A 26750-nucleotide genomic window follows, 5' to 3' on the forward strand; every position below is an offset into this window, starting at 1 on the left:
TGCTTCCACCCTGCCCCACTTCCGTCCTTCCTCCACAGGCAGCCAGGGGGATTTTTTCGAAACCTAAAGAAGACCACATCTTTCTCTTGCTTGAAATTCTTCAATGGCTTCCCACAGCTCACAGGAAAATGCCACAGTCCACACTGTGGCCTGCAAGGACCTCAAGACGTGGCCCCTGCCTCCCCTCCCTCCTCTCACCACCTTCTCCTCTGCTCACTTTGCCAGCCACACGTTTCTTCTTCGGGGCCTGCACACTCACTTCCCTCCCTCTGATCCTCTCCACCGCCAGGCTCCTCCTCATCTTCAGGTCTCAGCTAAAATGACTCTTCCTTCAGATGCCGCCCCCCCCCCCCGCGTCTCTTTTTGTGTGACGGGCCTGGAGGGCAGGGAGTCTGCCGGCCTTGTTCACTGTAGCATCCCAGGTTCAGCACAGGGTCTGCACCAGGAGGCTCCAACCTGAAAGGCAGGGAGGAATGGCTGATTCCCCCTCCCCGCAACAGGCGGTTTCTTTCTCTCTCTCTTATGTCTGTGGGTCTTGTGGCTGACCAGGCCTTTCACGTGCGTCTATCTCACGTGAATAGACAGGGCAAATACGTCTCCAGGCAGGGAGAAAGGACCTGCTGGCAAATTGGCTATGTAACATTTCTTTAAAAATTTTTAAATGTACAACATTGGTTTTTTCTTTTCAAATTACAAAAGGAACAAAAAATCATGTATCAGATACTCTGTGCCCCGCGCTGTGCCAAGTGCTCCGCAAATATGAGCTCATTCAGTTTTCCCAAACCCCCTCTCAGGTGACCCCATCCTCATCTAGAGATGGAGGCACTGAGGCTGAGGGAAGTGACGTCACACTCCTCTGCGTGGAGCTGCAGAGGAATCCAGGGTTGCCTGACCCAGAGCCGCTAACCATTGGATTAGCACAAGGAAGAAGCTAAGAGTCACCTGTAGTTCTCCTATACATGCTCGCAATCTTGCATCTATCCTTTTAGGAGCTAGGAAAATTTAATTTCTGCCATCACTGTACAATTCATCATAAATCCCCAAATCATAAGATCTCAACCAAGAGAAAAGATTCTGTTTGTTCAGGTATCAAGAGAGTTTATGTTCATGATCTGAGAATGTCTGTGGTCTACAGCTCCAGCTCCATTTCACTGTGAAAGAAGCTACAGCCTCGGGATGCATTTCAGCTTTTGAGTGAAGAGTAGCTATCAGTAGGGACCTGGGAAAGAAAGTGGGTGGCCCTGGTTCTCCCACGGGGAGCATAAGAGTGCATGACGCTGGGAGAGGGGTGCTGGGCTGTCCCTCATGGCTCCCCACCCTCTCACCTGCTGGTACCCCTGCCCCCCAGGTTTCTGGTGAAGAGCTACCTGCAGGCTCAGGAGTCCACATCACAGAGGTCTCTCCCTCAGTCTGTTGCATACCTGACTGCACCTGACCTGGCCAAGTGCCCAGCCCAAAAGGTAGCCGACTTCCTCCACCCAGAGCTTTACACCACGGCCTGGGCACACGTGGCAGCCAGGTGAGCCAAGCTCAGAAATCAACCATCCCACCTGGGGGCAGGCTCCTTCCCACTAAGGCCTTTGGGACTGGCTGGGTGGACATCCTAGGATACTCTTCCAAAAACCACCCCCTTCCCCAACCTCCTCAGTCCTCTCAGCTCCTGCCACCAGGGGAAGAAAGGAGAATTCACCTGTCAGCCATGGACCACTATCACTTCCCCATCCTGGTCAAGATAGTAGGAAGACATCACCTCTCTAGCCAGTGCAAGGAATTTTTAAAATCTTTAGGTTCTCACTGTGGTTTGCATTACAAAGAATGTACCCATATGTAAATACTACATATGCATTGTTACGTAAATACTAATAAATAAAGCAATACAGTCATCCATCTGTATCTGCAGGGGATTGGTTCCAGGACCCCTGCGGATACCAAACTCTCAGGATGCACAAGTCCCTTCTATAAAATGGGATATTTGCAGATTTACAATATTATGTATAGGTATTTGCATACGCACATCCTCCCATTTACTTTAAATCATCTCTAGATTACTTATAATACCCAATAAAATGTAAATATTATGTAAATAGGTGTAAATACAATGTAAATGATATGTAAATAGTTGCCAGCGTGCAGCAAATTCTATTTTTGCTTTTTGGAACTTTCTAGAATTGTTTTTTCCAAATATTTGATTCGTGGTTGAATTTGAAGATGTGGAAACTGTGGATACAGAGGGACAACTGTGCTCACATATTCGAAATATCCCACAATCTAAAAGTAATTTTCAAAAATGTGACTATAACGAGGGAGAGTATATGTTTATTTCCAGGGTCTAGTAAGCTCCAGGTAACACAGACAAGACCAAGGACTCCTCCATTCTGTCATCCAGCAAATATCGTCAGACACTTACTGTATGTCAGGAATGTCCAAACATGCCAGGGGGCTGGGAATAAAGATACCATCATGGAAAAGGTGGAGAGATTTAGCTACCTAGAAAGGAAACCTTCTGAGCCCCTCCCCAACTAAAACACCAAAAACAACCTGGAAAAAATAGTTTCAGTATACAATATGAGGTCTTATATCCCAACCTGTGGTCTCAGGGATGGTTAATAGTTATTTCAAGATCACAAGCAACTTGGGACATTCATTTATGTTTTTCCACAAATATTTAGTACCTATAATCTGCCAGGCACTGTTCCAGTCACTAGGGATCTATTGGTAAACCAGTCTGATAAAAAGCCCAGGCCTCCAGCTTCCCTGGTAGCACAGTGGTTAAGAATCCGCCTGCCAATGCAGGGGATATGGGTTCGAGCCCTGGTCCAAAAGATCCCACATGCCACGGAGCAACTAAGCCCGTGCGCCACAACTACTGAGCCTGCGCTCTAGAGCCCACAAGCCGTAACTACTGAGCATGTTGCATGTTGCAACTACTGAAGCCCGTGAGCCTAGAGCCTGCGCTCCACAAGAGAAGCCCCTGCAATGAGAAGCCCACACACCGCAACGAAGAGTAGCCCCCGCTCGCTGCAACTAGAGAAAGCCCGCGCGCAGCAACGAAGACCCAATGCGGCAAAAAAAAAAAAAAAAAAAAAAAGCCCAGGTCTCACAGAACTAACATTTCAGTTGGAGCAGTGGGGCAGGCAAAATAAGGCTGCTCAGGGTAATTAAAATGCCATCACAGTTGGTCTTCCATATCCCCAGATGCAGAACCTATGAATAAGGAGGGTGATCATACTACACTTTTATAACAGGACTTGAGTATCTCGAGTTTGGTATCCGTGGCGGTCCTGGAACCAATCCCCCCCCCCCACCGAGATACCAAGGGACGGCTGTATATTGCTTTTTGCTTAGAACTCAATGTGCGTGCTTATCTATCCCATGACAAAGCAAAATAAGTATTGCTTAATAAACAGTTTGTTTTGCATACAAATTCCAAGGGTCATGAGTGGATGGGCAGGAAATAGAAAATAAAAGAATAAAGGTTAACTAAATGGCAAATTACCAATTTCGTGGTTTGGAGAACAAGGATTGGTTTTCTTTTCTCCTCTTTTCTTTTAAGGTCCCTTTGGTAGAACTTGGAGCAGACTGGGTGACTGACAGGCTTCACCAGCCTTTAGAGGAAAACCACTCTCCTTGCTCAGCCATAGGAAGTCAGTCAGTTGAAAGGCCTGAAAACACTGGTATCAGGATGGAATCTGCATTAGAAAGAAGGGATGGTGCCTGGCCCAGGGCCCTGAGGCTTTACCGCCTCAGGAGGTTAAGAACAGCTCCACTCCTTATTAGCTACTGACCCTGGACCAGTTAATTAGCCTCTCTAGGACAGTGTTCCCCACTGCAAATTGGGAATGCCTACCCTTAAAAGGGTTAAAGAGATAATGTATATCAAGTATTTAGGTTTGTAACACAAACAAATGGTCAATAAACTGGTATTATTTCTATTTCTGTGGGACCCCAGGCAGCCTGGGACCAAATGCCATCCATCTCTTCCCCACTTGTTCAAGAAACAGAACCTTTTTTCTTTGGCCTTTAGGCTCATAAAGGATTCAGTGCATCATTTACAGACTCTCATGCAATCTGGGGCTGACAGGCACGAGGCATGGAACCAGACCACTGTCATACATCTCCAAGCCGCCAAGGTGAGTTGCCCATCAGCTAAAGCTGAAAGAGACCTGTTTTGTTTCCCCAGCAGGTTGTCCTGCTGAGAAAATCTGAACTCTGCCATTATTCCCCAGCCCTGCTCAGTTGGCTGCCTTCATTTGACTTTCAAGGCTTTAGTCCAGGGTATTTTAATTAAAGGACTTAACTCCAAAGCAATCTTACTGGCAGCTCTTAGGGAAAAAGTGTAATGAGGCAGTGTTATTGGATTTGCTTCAGGCTGTTCAAATATTTCCTCCCAGATAGGAAAGCAGGTCAAGTCTCTCCTTAGCCCCACAGGCAATCCTTAGATGTCTGATTCCATTTCCACTATGTTTTGTGTTTGCGCATAATTCACAGTCAGTCAGCAAATATTTGAGCACCCACTCAACATCAGCCATCAGGCTGGGTACTGGGGGCTCAACAGTGTCCACAGACGGCTACGATTAGGAAAGCACTGTCATGGGGAAATACAGGCTGCCACAAGGTCCCAGAGCAGATGCAAGTCTACCCACCTTGAGGAGTCAGAAAGCCTTCTCAGAAGTGGCGTATAGGCCAAGACTGCAAGGATGAGCTGAAATTAACCAGGCAAGGGGTGGAGGCTGTGGCTTTGGACAAGAAGGTGTCCCAGCAAAGGGATGAGGAGGTGCAGGAGGAGGAGGCAAGAAAAGGCATGGTGCTTGGGAGGAGATGTACATCCTTCCAAGGAGAACCTAAAGGAAGAAGACAAACCAGGACAGGAAGGAGGATAGGGGAGGAGGAAAGATAGGCAAGGCCTGGCACCTTCTGCACCACTGTGAGAAGTCTGGTTTCTGTTTTTCATTGCAGTGGGAAGCCTTTGCAAGGTTTGTATCAGAGGAGCGAAGCGATCAGTTTCATTCTAGAAGGATCATACAGGCTGCAGGGGGAGGAATGGAGTGGAGGCTAGAGGCCAGTACAGAACAGGCAGCAGCAGTCTGGGCAAGGGCTGAGGGTGATCCAGACCATGAATCTGCCAGAGGGCACAGAGAGAAGTGGGTAGATGCAGAGATATTAAGGGTGTAGAAGAAAGGGACGGGCTTCAGAGAGCAACGCAGTGGGAAGGAGGTAGGAATGACTGCTGAGCTCCAGCTTAGGCAGCTGGGACTCTGGCCCTACCTACAGCTGGAAAACCAAGGTGTTCCCTTCAATCCTCAGGCAGCAGGCCCCGAAAATAGCAGGCTAGAACAAGGGAGCCCAGAAGCATTTTGCAGCAGCCCTCGTGAGGCAGGCGGGGCAGGGCCGGTCAGGCAGGCTGGGCGTGAGCGCCACCTGGTGACCTGCCACCTCCACCACGTCGGCCGGCGCTGGTATTAACTCTGCCACCCTCCATTCTGCTCTGGCCGCCACAGAGGCACCCCCTGCTGTGTTAAATGTCCGGTCAACACAGAAGAGGGTAAGCAAAGGCTGTGCTCTCACCAGACACCTAAAACGGAACCACACCTGCTCATTATTCGCCTGCTTTCCAAACCCATGCCCGGCCTTCAAATGCACCAGACACTGCTTGCCAGGGTTACCTCACATTAAATGACTCTGAGAGGGAAAGTAAGCATAACCTCAGTTTTAAGGATGAGCGGCTTCCTGGGAAGGTGGTGCCCAAGCCGAGTCTCTAAAGTCATAATGCGCAGGGAAATCTGCGCTTTCTGGTCTTTGTGCTCTGGGAGGCCATCTACTCTACAGGAACCTCAAGTACCCAACTGGGTCTCATCTGGAAACCACAAATGTGTAGGTAGAGTGACGGCAAACGAGGGGGGGTGGGGAACAGTGGCAGAGGGGTGGACAAGGAGGAACGGACCCTGGCCTAAGTTCTGGTCCCAGCCCATTATAATCTCGCCTCAGTCTCTGGTGGCTTTGGCAACACAGCACAGCGGTTAACAGTACCAACTTAACCGAGAGGCAGACTACCCTGGTTTGGATCTCACTGCTACCACTCAGCAGCCAGTGCTTGGGCAGGCAAGGAACTTAATCTCTCGATGCCTCAGAGGCCTCATCTGCAAAACGGAGCTACTGATAGTACCTAACTTGTAGGATTATTGTGAAGATTAAATGAGTTAATACCTGTGCAACTTAAAGAGCCACCTAGGCTATAAATGCTACACATCCCACCCCCACCCCTAAATTAGGCAGGAAGCAAGATTGAAACACACACACACACACACACACACACACACACACACACACACACTAAATAAAGTTCATTGTGTTCAGAGCATGGTGCCAAGGTTTGGCTCAGCCTTTCCCCAAAGGAAGAGGCCGCCTTCCTCTCTCTGGGCCTCCTGCTTTGGAGGCAGAGGTCCTTGGGCAGCTCTTCATCACTCCACTCTTAAACCCAGGTCCCTGAGAATTTAAGGATGTGGCTCTCGGATTAGAAAAGGGAAACAGGGCCTAAGTGAAAAAAGTGAGGCTCTCCAGCTTTGCCAAACTGGGTCCAGCTTGAACACCAAGGGCTGTTAGACCCAGCAGGGGCGGGAGAGCACATCTTCTCCTTTTCCATATCCAAATGCTGCAAACCCAGCATGGCTGTGAGCACCCCAGGTCCAGGTGGCAAAGTGGTACTGTTAGCACCCCTGTGAGGCCTCCCTGGGAAAGGCAGATCCACTCCAAGTGAGAAACCTCATCAGGTCACTGGCCTGTTGAAGACTCTGGTGGCCCCCTGACCCCCACAGAATAAAATCCCAACCATGTCATTCACAGCCCTTCATCGACCTGGGTCCCAATTGCCCGTCCACCCTAACTTTCACAGTTCCCTGTCATCACCTCACCTTACCCTTAAATTGCTGCAGCCTTCTGAAAGTATAGCCCTGTGCCCGGGCAGTTCTCCCCTGCCTAGAATGACTTTACCCTCATTCCTTGTCCCTCGGGTAAATTCCTTTGATCCCTCGAGACACTCTAAGCCTCGCTACTTCAAGTCACTACCAGCAGGATGGGCATTACTGGGGAGCTATTCCAAAATCTGCATTTTGACAAAATCCCCAGGTAATCTGTACGCACATAAAAATTTGAGAAGACCTAATATATATGCTCTCCTTTTCTCTCTCCTCCCATAGAACTCGTATATCCTACCAGATAAAAATAATGTGCATTTCCCTTAGGGAGAAGGGTTTAATAACCAGTAGGGCAGGAGCACCCACCAGTCAGAAAGGACTTCAGACCTAAGGGAGGCAGCGTCCTGAAAGCCGCCTGCTGGGTCGGGCGGGCATTAAACCTTTAGTTGCTGGGCTGTGTGGAGGAGGGGGCATCCCTGGGAAGAAGCCTGGCAGAGGGGGTTCTCGCCAGTTGAGGGCAGTGGTCACTTACCAACCAGCAGCAAAGTATTATTTTAACCACTGACAAAGCCGGACTGATGTATATGGGCTAAACAGCTTACCTCAAGGAGTTTACAGTCTAGCTGGGATAAATTTCGCGTACATCTTGAACCTCTGTTCTCTCACTTAAGGGCACACGCATACACACACACACACACACACACAACCACTGCCTTGAACACAGCAGACAATAAGTAGCTGTTTTCTTGAGAAAAGCAGTGCTGTCCTCCACTGTCCACAGGTCAGCCTCCAATACTGTTGTATTCTCTCTCTCTGCTTTCAAACCTACTTGACTGGCCCAAGGAAAATGAGGAAACTAAGGGCCAAGTTCCAGAGCCCACCAGCCCCCAGCACGTGCACACACACACACGCGTGCACACACATGCGTGCACACACCCCTGTCAAAAAGGCTCAGTGAGACGCAGTGAACTAGTAGAAAGGCAGCTGCCTGTCAGCCTGCTGGGAAACACATGGCCACAGCAAGCTTATTCCAGCAGTTTTGCCAAGCTTCCAGGATGACTTGTCGAGGCAGAAATCAGAGGCTAATGCATCTTTGTGTCTTTGTAGGCACACCTCTACTATGTCACTGTGAAGATTTTTACAGAAGCTCTGGAGAAACTGGAAAATCAACCAGCAATTCAGCAGGTGCTCAAACGCCTCTGTGATCTCTATGCTTTACACGGCATCGTGACTAACACGGGCGACTTTCTCCATGATGGCTTCCTATCTGGCGCCCAAGTAGATGTGGCGAGAAAAGCCTACCTGGACCTGCTCCCCCTCATCCGGTGAGTGGCTGCGCTTCACCCTAAGCCCTTTGTTCACTTCAAACTCCAAAACCTTCAACTCTAAAACCTTGTTAAATGGGGGTCTGGCAAAAGCAGCACCAGCCCTGGACAGGTTTACATCCTAGCATCATTACACCAACATAAAGCATTATGAATTGATGAAAGGAAAAAATGGGGGAAAAATCACAACTAAAAATGCTTAAGAATAAATTATCCAGCTACCTCAATCTAACTCTTCAACATTGTCCAGAAATGACAGAATCTACAGAATATGAATAAAAGCATACTACATATTAATAATATGCATTAATTAATAATATTAATGAGCCTTGGTCTTAGCTAATACTTAAGGAACGCTTATGCGTGGCAGGCACTATGCCAAAAGCTTTTATATACATCATCTCATTGAACCCTGATAGGGTTCTGAAGTGGATACTATTACGCTCCCCATTTTACAGGGGAGAAAATTCAGGCTTAGGGCTCAAGGTCACACAATTAGCCAGAGGAGGGTCTGGGTACAATCTAGGACCTGTCTGCCTCCAGAGCATGTGCTCTTAAACTGTATGTTAAAGTGAAGGTTGGGCTACTGTTTATTTCAAATATATCCTTATCTTTGTTGAATATGCTTAGTTGACTAAGCTCACTTTAATACTCCCTCAGCTTCAAGATGACATTTTTAAAATCTAGTAATTCACATACTGATTTGTAACACAATAATATAGTTTTTATGTGCAGCATAATGCAGCGCAGTTTAGGGTCATGACATACAAATGCAATACTTTCATCCTGCCACTTTATATATAATCTAAATGATCACTTTAAAAACATATAAAAACCAAAGCCCCAACATGACCAGGGTACTGGAAGAAACAGAAATTAATACTAATTAGTAACCATTGTCCATAAGATGGAAAATGAGCTAACTTGATAACACAACCTTTTCTGAAAAAATAGGATGCCTGTTGTGTATGTTGGGGGCTGGATATGGTATGACACATGTGTGTATGACTTTTCCCCTAGAACCTCCAATAGTTCACATTATCAACAAGACTAAGAACAAAAAGAAAGGGGAATTCACTGGCAGTCCAGTGGTTAAGACTCTGCACTTCCACTGCAGGGGGCACGGGTTCAATCCCTGGTCAGGGAACTGAGATCCCGCATCCCACGCGGCCCAGCCAATAAATAAAGATTTGAATTTTTTTATAAAATAAGATATTCATGAAGGAGGTTTAAAAAAAAACTAGACCAGGTTCTTTTCCTTTCTAACAATATGCAACATGTTACATATGACTCCAAATAAGCACCTAACAGATAGTTGGTGGTCAGTAAATGTCTGTTCAATTAAATCTTCAAAAATTATCAAAAACTACATTTGATATAATTATGCCCCAGGTATTAAACTTTCCCTAATATAGAGAATTCAAGGTTGGGAACCATTAATAGCATGATTGACTACTGCACAGTTCAAGCCCAAGTGTATCTAACTTTCTGAAACGCTTGGCATTTAAAAGCACATGAAGACAATAATGTTCTAGCCCTGATTGCCAGTGATAATGAAACACAAAAGATCACCTTAATACCTATAAGCATGATTTTTTAAATCTCCAACAGCATGCTAAGTGCTTCCCTTGGCCCCAGAGGCTTACAATTCAAGACAAGAAAGACAGCACTGACTGACACAAATAGACAACTTATGCATGCATCAAACCCACAAACTGATTTACTCACAGTATGGTTCCTAAGTAACCTTCCGACTGCTGCAGGGTAATTAGGTGTGTAACAGACTCCGTGCTTTTAACAGTTCTGTGTTCCATGCCTCGATCATTCAGTATCGCCCTCAGATTTCTGAGATGACAAATGAAGGATGGCACACTATTCTAAGTGACACTAAGAACCAGCTCTCTGTGTTATGGTAATTAACTGACCAAAACAGTTTTTAGTTGTTTAAATGGTCATAAAATCTCAGGTGGGAGACTTCCAGGCAAAGACGGCAGATTGAACATATGCATTTATTTTTGTTCCCTCCTGAAACCCTACTAAAACGTCAGTAAATTAATCTTAAAATTTAAAAAGGCATAAACCCATAAAAATTTAAATTTTAAAAGGCATTAACCCACAAAGAAAGAGAACAGGAGAGGAAACATGAAATTTGGAGAGTAGATGGACAAACAGTGACTTAGCAGACCTGAATAAACTGAATCATAAACCAGAAGTAGGAAAAGCCAAGAAGCAATCAAGTGCCACCAAGAACCTCAAGAACTACAGCACCAGGTACCTCTGGCAATGGGGGTGAAGGTAAAAGTGACAGGATGGGTTGGAAGTCTATTTCAGAAGGAGTTGAACCCCCAGCTCCCCTTCTCCTGTCTGAGTAGGTTTAAGGCTTTCCCTGACCGCAGCCTGGCAGAAGGGTAAACAGAGGGTCTACAGACTAGGGGACATCAGGCATAGTTGAGGATGAAGAACATCAGGCTACCCTACAGAAAACAGGGGCTTGAATAAATGCTTATAGGCCAAGGCTGACCGCCCTCTCCCCCAGCCTTCTTTTCCCACTAGTTCCCAGCAAATTGGCAGCCAGGCTAGGGTCCTGCAGGAAAATGATAACATGATCCTCCTCTAGAGAATCTAACCAGCCCAAAGGAGAGAGAAGTAAAGACACTGACACCGAGGTCCCCCAACGGTATACCCAGTTCACCCCATAGGGAACCCCACACTGACAAGCACACCCAGACTTCTAATCAGCTAGTTAATGCCCCACTCTTAGCTATGATCAGACACTCAGGGATCACCATCACCTGAGGAAAAGCCCCTGACATAAAAGACAGAGACCAAGCAAGAACAAGGCAACTCAAGGGTCACAAAAGAATCCGCACAGAGAACTTTTTTGAAAGATGAGTAATATCCTCAGAGTTAAGAGGAGATATGGCAACCACAAAACAAGAATGTCATTTCTTAAAAAGTAATATTCAGAGAACAACAACAACAAAAAAGAGCCCTATGAAATTAATGACAGTGAAAATGAAAAGCTCAATTGAAGGACTGGAAGACAAAGCTGCAGACATCTCGCAGAAAGAAAGCAAAAAGGCAAGAAGACAAAAATAGGAGAGAAGATAAAAATAGTAAGAGGACTGATCCTAACTGTCCATCATCTAAAGAACAGGTCTAGAAAGAGAAGACAAAGAAAGCAGAAGACAAAGAAGAAAGCAGAAGGGAGCAAATCATTAATAAAATAATTCAAGAAAATACTCCTCAAATGAAGGATATGAGTTTCAGATTGAAAAGGCTAGAGGAGAGGAAACAAACACACATACACAAAATAAGTCAAACATATAGTGTGCAAAGTGGTAATAAACGCTACGAAGAAAAGGATAGCAGGGAAGGGGGATGAGGAATGCTGGGGGTGGGGGTGGAGGACTGTAGTTTCAAATAGGTTAGAGAAGGCCTCTCGGGGAGAGTGATGTCTGAGGAAAGATCTGAAGGTGGGGAGGTGAGAGGAGCCACGTGGTTGGCTGGGAAAAGTGCATTCCAGGCAAAGGAGAAGTACAAATGCTGGAAGCCAGAGACTGCCTGGCATGTCCATCCAGCAAACAGAGAAGAGGCCGCAGCAGCTGGAGTGGCATGACTGAGGTGGAGAATGAGAACAGAGGTCAGAGAACTAGGGGTGAACTGGGAACGACAAGGGAGTGGGTGTGGGTCACTGCAAAGACGTAAGACTTTGACTTTCACTCTGTGTGAGAACAAGGAAGGTTCTGAGCATAGGACAGACACAATCTGAGGAGATCTGAGGTGTGTTTCTAAAGGATCACTCCAGCTGCCATATTAAGAATTGACTCGGGAGGGGGACAAGAGTGAAAAGCAGGGAGTCCAGTCAGGAGGCTGCTGCAATAACCCAGGTGAGAGATGCTGCTGGATTGGACCAGGGTGATAGCACTGGAGGTGGTGGGAAGTGGTAGAAGTCTGGATATATTTTGAAGGTAGAACAAGATTTGCTGACAGATTAGATATGGAATGTAAGAGACAGAGAGGAGTTCAGGTTTTGGGCCAGGACAGAGTCGCCATTTACTATAAACGGGGAAGACTACAGGAGGGCCAGGTTTGGGCAGGATGGATAGAAGGTCTAGAAGGTCAGGAGTTTGGTTTTGAATACATCAAGTTTGAAGAGCCTGCTAGAAATCAAGTAAGATGTTAGTAAGCAGGAGAGACTGGAGAGAGAAATTTCAAAGTCACTGGCATATGGTTGGTATGTAAAGCCATGAGAAGGATGGTATCACAAGGGGTGAGTGTATGAGAGAAGAGGCCCAAGTACGGAGTCTTGGGACCCTCCAAAGATGATGAGGAGGTGACCTCGACAAGAGCTGCTTCAGTGGAGTGGTGAGAGTGAAGACCTGAAGGGATCTAGTTGAGGAGAAGAGGCGGAGAAGAACTGCAAAGAGTCATCAACAAGCAGAACTCTTTCAAGAAGTTTTGTCACAAAGCGGAGCCAAGATATGGGTCAGATGATGGAGAGGGAAATAGAGTCAAATGATTGTTCTTAGGTGGGAGAAATGACAGCTTGTTTGTAAACTGACGGAAATGATCCGGGAGAGAGGGGAATTTTGACGTTATAGGGGAAAGGCAGGAGGACTTCTGGAACATTGCTCTCTACTAGGCAGGAGGGGAAGGCATCTAGTGGACAAGAAGGGACTGGTCTGAGCTGGGAACCTGGACAGTTTACCTGTACTATGAGAGAAAACCCCATATGTTTAAATGCATGGGTGGGAACTTGTGGAACTCTTCTTACCACTTCTATTTTACCAGTGACATAGGACTCAAAGTCATCTAGGTTAAGAGAGATGGGGAGGTGAGTAGTGTAGATTTGAAGATCAAAGAGAAGGTGGGAGATAATCATCTAAGAGAATGAAGGAGTAAATGAATTAGAATGTGATGACTGCCGGGTAGCAATAAGGGCCCACTTGAGTCCTTATTACAACAGTCAGTATTGGTTTTTCCAGCCATATATTGTTGCAAAGGTATGGGGCAAAGTCGGTGGAAAACTGGAAATAATGAGGAATGGGGTTTTGCTAAACAAGTATGACAAAGCAAGAAAAACTGTTGAATACTGTGTGGAGGGAGTGAATATAATAGACCATGGGATTTCAGACAGATGAGGGAAGTGAGACCACGTAGATGAGGAACTTTAAATAGGCAGTAGGTGCCAGGAGGGTCAAAGAATCATGAACAGCCCTATAGGAAAATCATTTCATAATAATGATTAAAGGCCATCCAGAAAGGATTAAATAAGTACAGTATCTCAGTCACCTCAAATACTCTGTGAAACGAGGGTTAAGGAAGAGTATAAACAAACAATCACATTTTATTTTATATCCTCTGCTAAAAAAGGAAGAGAAGCATGTGAACATTTATTTTAATATTTCATTCCATAGGTTCAAATAATTTTGTCGCTTGAAAGGGAAAATAAGAATTATAGAAGTCAGAATAGTAGAGGGAGTAAGATAGAAAGAGAGGAGACAGTGACAAGAACATGGCTGAGACCATGGTGAGATGCAGATGTGGATGACAAGGCCTGGTGTGTGATCTTGGCGGACAGTGACAGAGAGAGGCTGTAGAACACGGTCAATGGAGGAGAAGGTTCAAGGAACTGAGAAATCAAGTTTTAGAGGAACTTCTACATAGACAGTGAAATCACTAAGAGTTATGACAGAAGTGCTGGAGAGCGACCCCTAGAACAGAAGAGAGGTGGTGGGAACGTGGCTCCGCCGTGAACAGAATACGTAAAGTCATACTAACATACAGGATACATACAGTCATAACAAGGTAAGCACTGAATATCAGTCTGGCCAAAACTGTAATTATATTGGGAGGCAGGAAGGCCGTGGGGAGGAAGCAGAGGTTGGGGGATGGGGAGGGGGATGATCGGTACTGGTGAGGAGAGTGGTGCTAAAATAAATCCGTATCTTCTGTAATAGTCAACAGATAATATCTAGCAACAATGAATATGAAGTAGCAATACAAACAAGACATTTAGAGTCATTCAGGTAAATTCCCAAAGTATCAGCTAAAAGACTAAAACTGATTGCCTCTAGGGGTAGGGGGGAAGAAATGGAGGTGAGAGGCAGGGATATGCTGATTTTCAATAACAAGCCTTGAAGAACTATTTGACTCTTTATACTGTGCTTATATAACTGATCAAAAATTAAAACTTAAAAAAAAAAAAGCTGAGTTGTTCGAAAAGTAGATAATGATGCAACTTCGAATTAGGTGTTGCTATTCACCATCCCAGATTAATCAGATTCGTAAAAGCAATCTAAAATACAACTCTTTTGTTTTTTTCTCTCAGAAAGGACGCTATCTTGTTAACTGATGCTTTTGACTTCACCGATCAGTGTTTAAATTCAGCACTTGGTTGTTATGATGGAAATGTCTACGAACGTCTGTTCCACTGGGCTCAGAAGTCACCAACCAATACTCAGGTAGTTGAACAGAACACATTATAAATTATGCAAGAGAGCCGAGAGCAAGCAGTGAATATACCTCCATGTTTTCCCATTTTAATTGATTCCCATTAGGTTAGAAAATGCTTGGCATAGCATGTCTATTTAAAATATTTTGAGAATACATAAAAGAAACCAGGAGCAGGGATGCAGCCTGGTAGGAACTCTGAGTCTGAACTGTAATAAGCAAAATGCATTGCTCAGAATTTGGTAAAGGGAATTTGGAGAAAGGGCCAAGCTCTAAATCATGGCTTGACGTACACAAGGGCATACACACATGGTGGCAAAGTGGCTTTTAAGTAACAGAAATAAAAAGATAAATCACTGCACTGATTTAACCATCTTAATTTCAGCCTTTTAACTCTTAGTTTCGTGTTGATACAGTAGGTATTCAGGGGTGACAGGAAGCTTGGGGGTGGGGGTCTCTCTCTCAGCCCTCACTGCCTGCTAGAGATGCCTCCTCCCGCTTCTCTCCGAGGAACAAAATCCCAGGGACAAAGAAGCCTGCTGCACTGCCATCAGTATCCCAGGAAAGCCAAATAAATGACAATTACAAGGGTTATGGCAAAAAGATCCCCAGCTGTCCCAGGAGAGAACACGAGAACTCATTAACAGAAGAAGGGGGAGGACTCATAAAATCCTAACAGTCTAGAGCCAGCATCCCAGACTCTCTGCTATGAGCCTCATTGGGAAACATTATGAGTATCAATGGCTACATTAACTGCAGTAGAGAAATAAACCCTGCATTTAGAATTTGGGGAACCAACATTTACTAGCAGATTTGATACAGATGATCAAAACAAAGCCACTCTATAGCTATACAACAGGTTATTTTAAGTTCTATAATGCAGATATGTAATTCAGATGATGAAGTCTAGTTTTTTACCTCTTCAGTCAAATTTCAGAAAAGGTGTCTTAACACCTCATCAAATTGGCACCTCTCAGGCTTTCATTCACACTTAGCATGGTGTTAGACTTGCTCTTGAAATTCTGCATCCTGTCATACCTCATAGCTTAATTTAACACGGTTATCTAAAGTTGCAACACAACGTTACCCCCAAGATGGTTGTCAGCTAGAAGGCCAATCCCTGTCTCCAGAAAGGCATCCTTTTAACTCAACAAGGAAAGATAAAGAACTTACCTAAAGAAGGTACAATACGTTTACTGCTTAGTACAGTTAAGCTACTTCTAGTGTGTTACTTTTTCTAATGATTAGATCTCTCTACTTTCTAACATTTAAACCCTGGCATAGAACTACAGCAATCCTGTCACTCCAGATTAGCCCCTGTGGTCTAAAGAAACACACATGCCCTTTGGTACTCGAGAGAAGAACCTACCCTGCCTTAACACCTGTCAGGAAACACTGACATATCTAGCTCAAACCTGCTTTACTAGCAACACAAGGAAACACGCCAGTTCTCCTGATTCCTCATATTCACCAAAGCACACAGGGGCTTTCTTGTCTTTTACTTGTTTCTACTCTTCATCTTGAAAGAATTTAATCTGGACACTATATGAGGGCAGGCTTGTCTAGATGAGGGGCATGACTGACCCACAGCATCAGCAGACTTGGTAAGACGGTGATGCACGCCATCCCATTCACTCTTCCCTATCTCCTGCCACGTGACTGTGAACAAGGATGGAGTTTTCATCTTCCCAACTCCAGGGTCTATCACAGAGTAGATAACTTTGCATTTACGGAGTAAATGAACATGGTTCTGTGACCTACGCAGCAGAACAAGGACCCTGCTGCACACCCAATACTGCAAACTTTTGCCATCCTAGCTCACATTACCTTGCAAAACAGGTGACAGGTACAGCAACGTGACTCTTTCAGGCACAGCGATTTTAAGAATGTGAGATTACAAGTGACCTTGAAGAATGTTTCCAGTTAGTTGAAACGACACTAGGTTGACAACTAATATATGGCTCCCTAATCTTACATTTCTGGCTCCTCTAGGCACCACCAAAATAGCACTTTTAAAGTGTATTTTCTAATCTGCTGTAATTTTGAAACTGCAATTAGAGACATTTTTCCTCATTTCCACTAGCAGGAAAAGGAACACTACAGGTATTTCAAATAAATTAAAACAAAAGCTACTTTGAAACATGCCTTGTAGACACAAAAGTACAAACAGAAATTTATTTCACTGACATTTCTACCAAAAGAAAAGTGCTATGCTGTGCTGAATATCTTAGAATTATAAGAGTCTCTCCTGTCTGGGGCAGATTAAGTGCTGAGCTTTAGCCCCAGACGGGATGATGCACTCCCATGGTTTACTCTCGCTATGGTGTTCTGCCTTTTGGCTTTTTTCCTGATTTGGATGCTATTTCAAGACAGTTTCTCTGAAATGAACTGCAAAAGACTGTTCCTGTTCCCCACGGGAACTCCTATCTAAGTGATTCCCTATAGATGCCAGCAGTGAAAGAACCACTGGGGATAATTTCAAAATAAGAATCCTATTTCCCCCCAATTATCCTATTGCAGAAATTTATCCAAGTAGTTGCCAGATGCGTTCAACACATCTACTGATCCATGCATTCATTCAATCATTCAACAAATATTTACTGAGCGTATGATGTATGCCAGAAACTATTCTAGGTACTGAGGAAACAGGAGAACAAAAGAGCTATAGACCCTGTCGTCAAAGACCTTACAGTTTTAACTGAGACAGGCAAAAAAGTAAACAAGTAAATATTATAAAAGATGAGGGTAGATCTGTGAAGAAAAGAAGTCAAGACATCACATTAGAGAATAATGGGGAGAGCCAATCCTGACATAGAATATTGCTTACCTGATTTCACCTTCTGGTTCCTTGCTCTGTGGTTAACATGTTCAATTTCAAAGAGCCTCAAAGAGTCAAGCCTTTTATTTGTATTAAATCCCAAAAGCAAATGATAGCTGTGTTTTTTTAATTGGCCACCTGCATCCACAATTTAAAATCTGCATGAGAAAAGGAAGGATGCCCTTTGGAAAAAATGTTTCCCCATATGTTCACACAAAATGAATTTTAAAAATAAATTAAAAAATTAAGAATCTTATGTCACGTTACTTTTTTGAAACTAAAAACTTAATTTGAAAGTAAAAGTCATTAATCCGGGCAGAAATAGTCTGTCTTAACAATGCACTTTTTTCTACAAACAGGGGAACCCTGCCTATGAGAAATATATAAGACCACTATTACAAGGCTGGAGATCCAGGCTATGAAATAATCAACAGCATTCAAGAGGCACCACCACGTGGTAATGGTGCTATGGCATATGCATCATTAAAATCTACAACTACATATGTATGTATTTTTTAAAAAGAATCATTATCTTCCAGAGACACAGACTGAAGCAGATGAAATATCTGTGATTTATTTCAAAATAATCCATGGGAAGAAAAAGGGGGAGTGAATCATTGTTGAAGCTATTCAATGGGTACGTGGGTGTTTACATTATCCTACTTCCGAATATGTTTGAAATTTCCCACAATAAAAAAACAGTAGCACTATCCATTTGCAGCTTCTATTTTGTTAAATGCCAGGGTTTTGCTTTAGATCTAGCAAAAGCCAATAGACTCATTAGTTATCACTTGTGTCCTTATAGCACACATTTATTTATCCCAGGGCTTAAAAGAACACATATACACACACACACATGCACACAAACAATCCTCTTCTAAAAGTGCCTATACTTGGTATAATCTAAATAAAATGTAGATCACCGCACACCAATCAGAATGGCTGTCATTAAAAAGGTAATAAATAACAAGTATTGGCAAGGATATGGAGAAAAGGAAACACTTGTGCACTGCTGCAGGGAATGTAAGTTGGTGCCGCCTCTATGGAAAACAGTACGGAGGTTCCTCAAAAAATTAAAAATAGAACTATGATACAATCCAGCAATTCCACTTCTGGGTATTTACCCAAAGAAAACAAAAACACTAATTTGAAAAGATACATGTACCCCTACATTCACTGCAGCACTATTTACAACAGCCAAGATCTGGAAGCAACCTAAGTGTCCAACAACACATGAATGGCTAAAGAAACTGTGGTGTATATAAACAAAGGAATATTACTCAGCCATAAAAAAGAATGACATTGTGCCATTTGCAACAACATGAATGGACATAGAGGGTACTGGCTAAGTGAAATAAATCAAACACAGAAAGACAAATACCATATGATTTCACCTACATGTGGAATCTAAAAAACAAAACAAATGAGCAAACAAAACAAAACAGAAACAGACTCATAGATACAGTGGTGGTTGGCGGAGGCGGGGATGGGATGTAGATGAAAGAGATTAAAAGGTACAAACTTTCAGTTATAAAATAAGCAAGCCACGGGATGTAATGTACAGCATAGGGAGTATAGTCAATAATAGTGTGATAACTTTGTATGGTGACAGATGGTTACCAGACTTATAGTGATCAATTCGTAATGTATATAAACGTCGAATCACTATGTTGTGCACCTAAAACCAATATAATATTGTACGTCAACTATACTTCAATTAAAAAACTGAAAAGGAAAAAAATAGAGCCTTAGGAATACAACTAACATAAATGTTTAAAAAATCAACTCTTCCAAAGTAAAAATGATTTAAAGTTTCATAAAAGACATAATTGTCTCAAATTACCCAAATATAACCAACCTACATTTTTCACATCATTTTCAACTGCCCAAGTATATAAAGCACTCAAAATTAAATACCATCAAACAAATTAAATTGCAAAAAATCTCAGCGGGCTACTTTTCCTAATTTACTCATATAAATAATCATTTAATTGTTAATAATTTATAAATCTGAGAAAATTTACCAAAAGCAAACTTATCTCCAGTAATCTGGACAAAGAAGAGACCTCACAGATGTTTAACTCTTAAAACCTTGGAACAACTATTTATTCCCATTTCCATACCTGTTTTCAACCCAAATAATTTCATCTTTCATTCACCTCAGCTAACTCAACAACACATAACTGGCTAGGCTGTTCCTTTTCTTGTTTCTTTTTTAGGTAAACACTAATCAATTTGAAAGAGGAGACAATTTTCTCAAAAGATAACCTCATATTTAGTACATTTACTGAAACCACAGCAACCTACCAATAACATTAAGGGATTTTAGTTTGAAGATGGTAAAAATGGGGTAGTTACAGGTTTCTGGATATTGGTCATTTGTCAAATCTTAAGTTTTCAGAGAGACGTGGGCAGAAATGGATGTAAGTAAATGTTCTCATCCTCCTTTGAAAGAGAGAATTTCAGAATCTTCTCAGAGGAGAAAAGGAGTGAGCTTCCCCGGGGCACACAGCCTCAGGAGTCTACTCCTCCCTTAGACAACAGGGAAGAAATTTCTGAACTTTCTTTTAAAAGGTGTTCTAGCAAACTAGGAAGTTTCCCTATAGTTAACATAATCCTTCCCGTGAGTAACTTCCAAGAAATAGAATCAAATGAACTATGCAAAATAAGACTACAGTAAAATAAAAAAAAGCACATAATATTTCCAACTGTTCTACATCCTTCATTCACTGCAGTTTTCTTCTCCTCAGAAATTTAACCTTAATAACAAAATACATTTGTGGGTCACCATAATATAAGAGAAAATGGCTAAAGAGTCGGTTTGTCCCTGTGCTCGATACAAAGCTAGAATAAGGGTCATAGAGCAATGACAACTGGTGGCTTACTGAAGAAAAATCTATAATCTTCAAAATAAGTCCTATTTGAAAAAAATTTGTCAAACTGTACATCTACCGTCCAGATATGCACTCTTTTAGACAAAACTAATAATTCCATCAATTCCCTGCTTCAACAGCATAGAATTCTATAAACCACATCCTAAAGTTCCACTGAGTCCTCCTGAATCAAATACAAATGTGCTATAGGCAGCATTTATTGGGACATAAAACAATGCATATTTTAGACAAAGAATATGATTTTCCCCCTTAACTGACAACAATCAATAAATACAGACCTAATTTTCATATTTCATTTATTTATTTATTTATTTTTTCTGGTAGACAGTACACTTGGGAATTATACTGCACCAGGCATAAGAAGTAAGATTTCTACCACAGGGACATTTTGTATTCAGAAGCCAATATAAATATTTCTAGTCAGACATTTCCATGGCTACAGATATTTGGTTGCTTGATTTATATGCATAGAAAGAAACAGTTGTCATAACTGTAAAAAGCAGTACTTAACAAGTACTCTTAAATGATTGGAACAGTTTTCCTTTAATATTATAATACTGCTTATTGGTTTGAAAACTAGGTCACCCTACATGATGTTTTGATTTTTCCCAAAGGCATCATGAGTACTCTGTTTATTCTTTCATTCCTGCATTTTTAGCCTTCTAGTTGAGTTAGGGACTACTTAATCAGAAATCATTTTAGCACTGTAATAAAAAAAGCTCTGTTAAGGGTAGATTATATACCATAATGATTTTCAGACTTCTTTTTATAAAAAAGGTATCTGGAGGCTCTGAACAGGCACATGCATACTCAGGGTGAAGGGAACAAAACATAGAGAAGTCTGCTAAAGCACAAAACTTCCTTCTGGTCCCCAGTGCCTTCAAATAAATATAAATATTAAAAAAAAAAAATCTCACACTGTGATTTAAAAAAAAAAAAAAATCAATCAGCCTCTTCGATCTCCTGGAGATTCCATTTCCAGGAACTTCTCCCACTGCTGGAGGTCAGTCATCTGTCTTCCGGGCCAGCCTGCAGAAAGTCCAGTTGTGCTCCACTGTGTTCTCGTTGGCCCGCTCACTCATGTGATGCACTCGGGTGTTTCGGATTGTGAAGCCTTGTTTTGTAATGTATTCCATCAGGTGGACTCGGAGAGAAACTTCCTGGTGATAATCACAGGGTCCAAAAGTAAAGGAAACCTGGCAATCTCTGGTGTCCATCATGTGCTTATTCCACTTCGTAAAATAGTTTGATATACCTTCTAGTAAGGAATGGACCTTGGTGGTGATGGTTAATTGGGTTATGATGACAGCTACTGGATTGGAGTACTTAGAAAGCTTCCGAGTACTAGATAACTCCACAACTTCTTCAAAAGTATCCATAGGATACAAAGGCTTGGGGTCATTGAGACACTGAATCAAGGGCTCAATCTGATAAAAATCTGCTTCTTTCCGAAGCAGATCAAATTCCTTAAAATCCAGGGGTAAGGTCAACTCTGAAGTTCTCAAGAAGTTGAGGACATATCGGAAAAGAGGTCCATCTCGATCAATGAAGTAATTGCCTTGAGGGTCTCGAGCTGTAGGGAAGTCCCCCCCAAACATAGCTCCAAGCATGGAATCCGGGTAACGCGTCAATGTGGTGAGAGACGTTGTGTACAAGTGTCCACCTACATTTAACGTGACTGGGTCAGTCATCTGAAATTTTTTAAAAAATGATCAGTCATCTGAAATTTTTTTAAATCCTAACTTTGACAAATTAAGAAAATTAGTGGTAACAAGCAAAGCAAAAGATTCAGGCTAAAACACATCTAGCAATCCACTGATGCAAAATATAGCTTTACTTTCAGTGAGAAACCCACCCGGATGAAGGGATCTAACATTTGCTTTCAATAGAGAAAAGGGATACGTCCAATTCTTCAAAGCCTTACACTAAAAAAGGAGGACATGGCTTCCAAAGCCACTTTATTTCAGGCCCAGTATCTAGAGAGAAGTTTCCAGGTCAGAGTATATTATGGGAGGAGAAAGGCCAAACTAAACTATACTCATTTAAGTTTTTTTCAGATTAAAAAAATTTTTTTTTCATTTTTCTTAACTCAATTTAACATAAAATAGAATAAAAATGATTTGATAACATAAAACATCTACTTTCAATATTTCTTTTGTCTTTTCCCCCTCAAAAGGAGGGGGGAAAATCATGAAATTTATTTTAAAAATAAAAATTTGTGTAGACCTAATCTTCCTAACTTTTTCATGGAAATAACAGTATCAAATACTAAGTTAAAATACACAGTTTGGGGCTTCCCTGGTGGCGCACTGGTTGAGAGTCCGCCTGCCGATGCAGGGGACACAGGTTCGTGCTCTGGTCCGGGAAGATCCCACATGCCGCGGAGCGGCTGGGCCCGTGAGCCATGGCCGCTGAGCCTGCATGTCCGGAGCCTGTGCTCCGCAACGGGAGAGGCCACAGCAGTGACAGGCCCGCGTACTGCAAAAAAAAAAAAAAAAAAAAACCAAAAAAAAAACAAAAAAAACCCCACAGTGTGGTCAACACAATCTCATATACCCAAAGGCTAATAGCAGCTTTCAAATTTCATAATCTGAGAGTATATTCACTTTTGTAACATTAATGTTGCAATCTGGCCCTTAATTTTGAAAAGGAAGCTTCTCTAAATAATACATACCTTTGGTTTTTAAAATCATATTTAAGAAATAAAATAAGACAGATAAAGACAGGTACTATACAAATAAAATATTTCTTACCAAAGGAAAAGAAAAATAGGAAGACACATGCACATGCGAAAAAAAGTGCTAGTGGGAAGTGGCACCTTCTCAACCGTTAACCTTCCCAACCACAAGAAAATGTCCTCTCTACCCATTACCTACTAGACACTTAACAGTCACTACTCTATAATGGAAGAGTTTTAAGGGCAACATACTTTAAAGACCAAAAAAAAAAATGATTACAAAAAGTTACACAGAGAGTCCATGTTGAGCTTGCTTACCTAAAACACCAAAGTTAAAACACCCAAAAAATACATCTAAACTAATGGGGGGGGGGTTGCACCATTGATAATTTTCATTCTTATGAGATGTATTATACCTAAGAATACATAAGAGGCAGGGAAAGACACACAAAAATAATTTGCCAGCCTTCAAAATGCATCTGCAAAAGCCTCTCACCATATAGCCCCAGTCTCCATTATCCATCTGCTCCAGTGCTGCGTCTCGGGGAGCCCAGGTTCCAGGGAAACTTGGGGAAGAGAAAAAGACATGTGACAGTGCATGTAACTATGAAAACAGAATAGAAAAGTTTTCTCACCCAAAAGAGCAGACCAAACACCAGAAAACTACTCATCTTTGCTCAACTAAAACCTGCTACAAGGCAAAGATCTGGGGAGGAAAGGATTCCTCTAAGGCCTTCTATGGGTGCCCAAGAGACTGGCAAATCTTTACAGAGAAAGAGTTATCCTATACTTAGAGGAGAAGGTAGAGCCTAGTGAGTAAACCAGTCATTCAACTCTACCTACGTTCTCTGATAATTCAATTTTTAGAATTCCTACAGGAGAACACTACGATTACCTCTACAACCTTATCCTGGTACAAATCTGTGATGATCCTTATCAAAAAGGTTAAGAGAAAGAGAGAAAGGGAAAATTTTTCATCAGCATTTCAGCTATATAAACTAAACACCATAGCAAAGGCATTAAAAACCATAAACCTCCAAGACACCGGTATCTCTTTCCAGGAGAAATATGTCAGAATGGTAGCTCTTTTGTAAAATAGAAAAACTAATTATACTTTTAATAACGATACATTTCATTTTGTACAATAATCAAAACAAAAACAGTTAAATGCCAAACCATTAAAGCACAATTGGGGGCAAAAAGAACCTTACAAATCTGAGAGTCAATCAGCTGGCACTTATGGAGAGCCAGCCTGAAGACACTGATAAACACCCAGATACTAAAGATGCCAGTTTGAATTTATTTTTATCTACAATTCAAAAGCACTTAAACAGTTTCCCAGCTACTGAGTTGCTTTAGTCAGTTCTCCCTCACACACATCATTCCCCAAATCACCCAGCAAAGCAAACTCCAGAGCAAATTTCAAAAGCTTTGGCAAAAGACAGTAAGAAACATGGAGTTATAGGTATTTATCCAGAAAAAGCGCTGTTTTGGTTTTTTTGTTTGTGTTTTTTTCCTTAACGTGGTCTTTGCACAGATTCACTTTTCCCACTTTTAGAGGAATCTGGCACACTAATTCCCAGAACAGGCCCTGGTTACAGAAGATCACAAAGGCTCTTTCTCAAAAGGTCACTCAGGCATGTAGAGAACATTTGCATAGCACAGCAGGGGCTGAAATCAGAGCCTGAAGCATCTATTTCTCTACCTTGCAAATTCTTCAAAGCAAACAAGCTAAAATGTAGACCAGACAACGTGGGGTCAGTTCTTATTCTCCACACAGTCTCCACATGCTATAGGGTGAGAAATGGAACAAATGTCAAATTCAGGGCTGTTGTGACAACCTTTCATTCCTCTGACTTGCTTCATAAACAGTATTTGAAGTTAACAGAACAAAGAAACACGTTTTACCAATTTGTATTACGAGCACCTGATTCAGTTACTGATCCAACAGACAGATCAGTAGATCAGCAACTGAGAGATTTAAAAGGCCAGTCATCCAAAAGTTCTGGTAAGATGCCCATCTTTGGCATTTTCCCATCACCTAAAGTATTCATTACTGACAGCCTCAAAAATAATTCAGTCAACCAACATTTACTGGAGGGTAAAGTGAGGAAAGGTATGGTCCTTGCCCTTGTGGAGCTTTCAATCTATGAAGAAAGGCAACAAGCAGTAACTGAAGTACAGAATAAAATTCAAAAGTACTATATAAGGGCTTCCCTGGTGGTGCAGCGGTTAAGAATCCACCTGCCAATGCAGGGGACACGGGTTCGAGACCTAGTCCAGGAAGATCCCACATGCCGCAGAGCAGCTAGGCCCGTGTGCCACAACTACTGAGCCTGTGCTCCACAACAAGAGAAGCCACCGCAATGAGAAGCCCACGCACCGCAACGAAGGGTAGCCCCTGCTTGCCTCAACTAGAGAAAGTGCGCGTGCAGCAACGAAGACCCAACACAGCCAAAAATGAAAACAAACAAAAAGTACTATATAATAGATGGACTGGCAGAGACCTGAGCAAAGGAAGACCAAGAACCATTCCAAATGTGAAAATGGAGGACTTCTGGGAAGAGCTTACTCAGTGGAACTCTGCAGGCATATTAGGACAACCTAAAAAGGGATTCTAGAATAAAGAAACAATTTAAGTAATGGGCGGGGGCGGGGGAGTGTCCCCCCAACATTCCTAATACAGTAGCAGAGGGTGAATAACTATCCCCCTTTTAGAGATGCAAAAGAGAGAACCAGCAAATTAAGAGACTTGCTCAAGTCCCCACAGCTAGAAAGTAACTGAACAACTGAACAAGAGCTTGGGTTTCCTGACTCCTAGGTCCAGATCTTTCCATAAAACCCCTCCTTGGATAGAAACTGAAAGAACAGAATCCAACAAATGAGAAATCGAAAGGATTAACTTAAAACACCCCTACAGCCATCTATTAACCCTATCCACCTAGTAGGGATTTATTTACAAATTTAACAGTAACTCAAAGTGAGCAATCATAATGGGTTTGTAAAAATTCCCCTGAAGCAAAATAGCAAGAACCTACTCACTAGTATAATTGAAAGCTGCTATTCTGTCTTTGTTTTTTTTTTTAAACTTATTTATTTTATTTATTTTATTTTTGTCTGCATTGGGTCTTCATTGCTGTGCATGGGCTTTCTCTCTAGTTGCGGCGAATGGGGGCTACTCTTCGTTGTGGTGCGCGGGCTTCTCATTGCAGTGGCTTCTCCTGCTGCGGAGCACGGGCTCTAGACACGTGGCCTTCAGTAGTTGTGGCACGCGGGCTCAGTAGTTGTGGCTTGCGGGCTCTCGAGCTCAGGCTCAGTAATTGTGGTGCACGGGCTTAACTGTTCTGCAGCATGTGGGATCTTCCCGGACCACAGCTCGAACCCGTGTCCCCTGCGTTGGCAGGTGGAGTCTTAACCACTGCGCCACCAGGGAAGCCCTGTCCTCTGTCTTAAGTGAAGTAAAGAACTCCACTCCATGAATATCCGAGTGGTAAGAAATGGGAGACCAAAGACAAGTAAAAAAAACAGACATCATCAAAGTTACAGCTGTTATGCAAGGACTGTCCACTATTAATCTTTTTTTTTCTTTTTTACTGCTAAATCAAAACAAGGTAACTTTTTGAGTAAACACACACACACACACACACACACACACACACACAAAATTAG

The 26750-nt window shown here is 42.6% G+C and overlaps 2 protein-coding genes across 8 annotated transcripts in view; one reads left to right on the forward strand and one right to left on the reverse strand.

Annotated features, from left to right (window-relative positions):
- The window catches only part of ACOX2 (acyl-CoA oxidase 2), a 37158-nt gene extending 18317 nt beyond the window's left edge, over positions 1-18841 (forward strand). For 2 of the 4 annotated variants that reach the window (XM_082639200.1, XM_082639201.1), the window contains exons 11-15: positions 1349-1519; positions 4025-4130; positions 8019-8236; positions 14571-14703; positions 17870-18838. In XM_082639200.1, coding sequence (XP_082495326.1) covers positions 1349-1519; positions 4025-4130; positions 8019-8236; positions 14571-14703; positions 17870-17932 — 691 coding nt within the window. In that variant the 3' untranslated portion in view covers positions 17933-18838. Of the gene's footprint in view, positions 1-1348; positions 1520-4024; positions 4131-8018; positions 8237-14570; positions 14704-17869 lie in introns of all 4 variants that reach the window. The other 2 variants (XM_082639202.1, XM_082639203.1) reach the window with 2 other exon arrangements.
- Positions 18842-20114: 1273 nt separating this feature from the next.
- Positions 20115-26750, reverse strand: part of KCTD6 (potassium channel tetramerization domain containing 6) — a 49889-nt gene continuing 43253 nt past the window's right edge. For all 4 annotated transcript variants that reach the window (XM_082639574.1, XM_082639573.1, XM_082639576.1 and 1 more), the window contains 2 exons: positions 23578-23647; positions 20115-22095 (listed from right to left, as the gene is read on the reverse strand). In XM_082639574.1, the coding sequence (XP_082495700.1) occupies positions 21409-22095; positions 23578-23604 (714 nt within the window). In that variant the 5' untranslated portion in view covers positions 23605-23647 and the 3' untranslated portion in view covers positions 20115-21408. The remainder of the gene's footprint in view (positions 22096-23577; positions 23648-26750) is intronic.

The sequence above is a fragment of the Mesoplodon mirus genome (assembly GCF_964341445.2).
Source record: "Mesoplodon mirus genome assembly, chromosome: 12".
Taxonomy (NCBI): Eukaryota; Metazoa; Chordata; class Mammalia; order Artiodactyla; family Ziphiidae; genus Mesoplodon; species Mesoplodon mirus.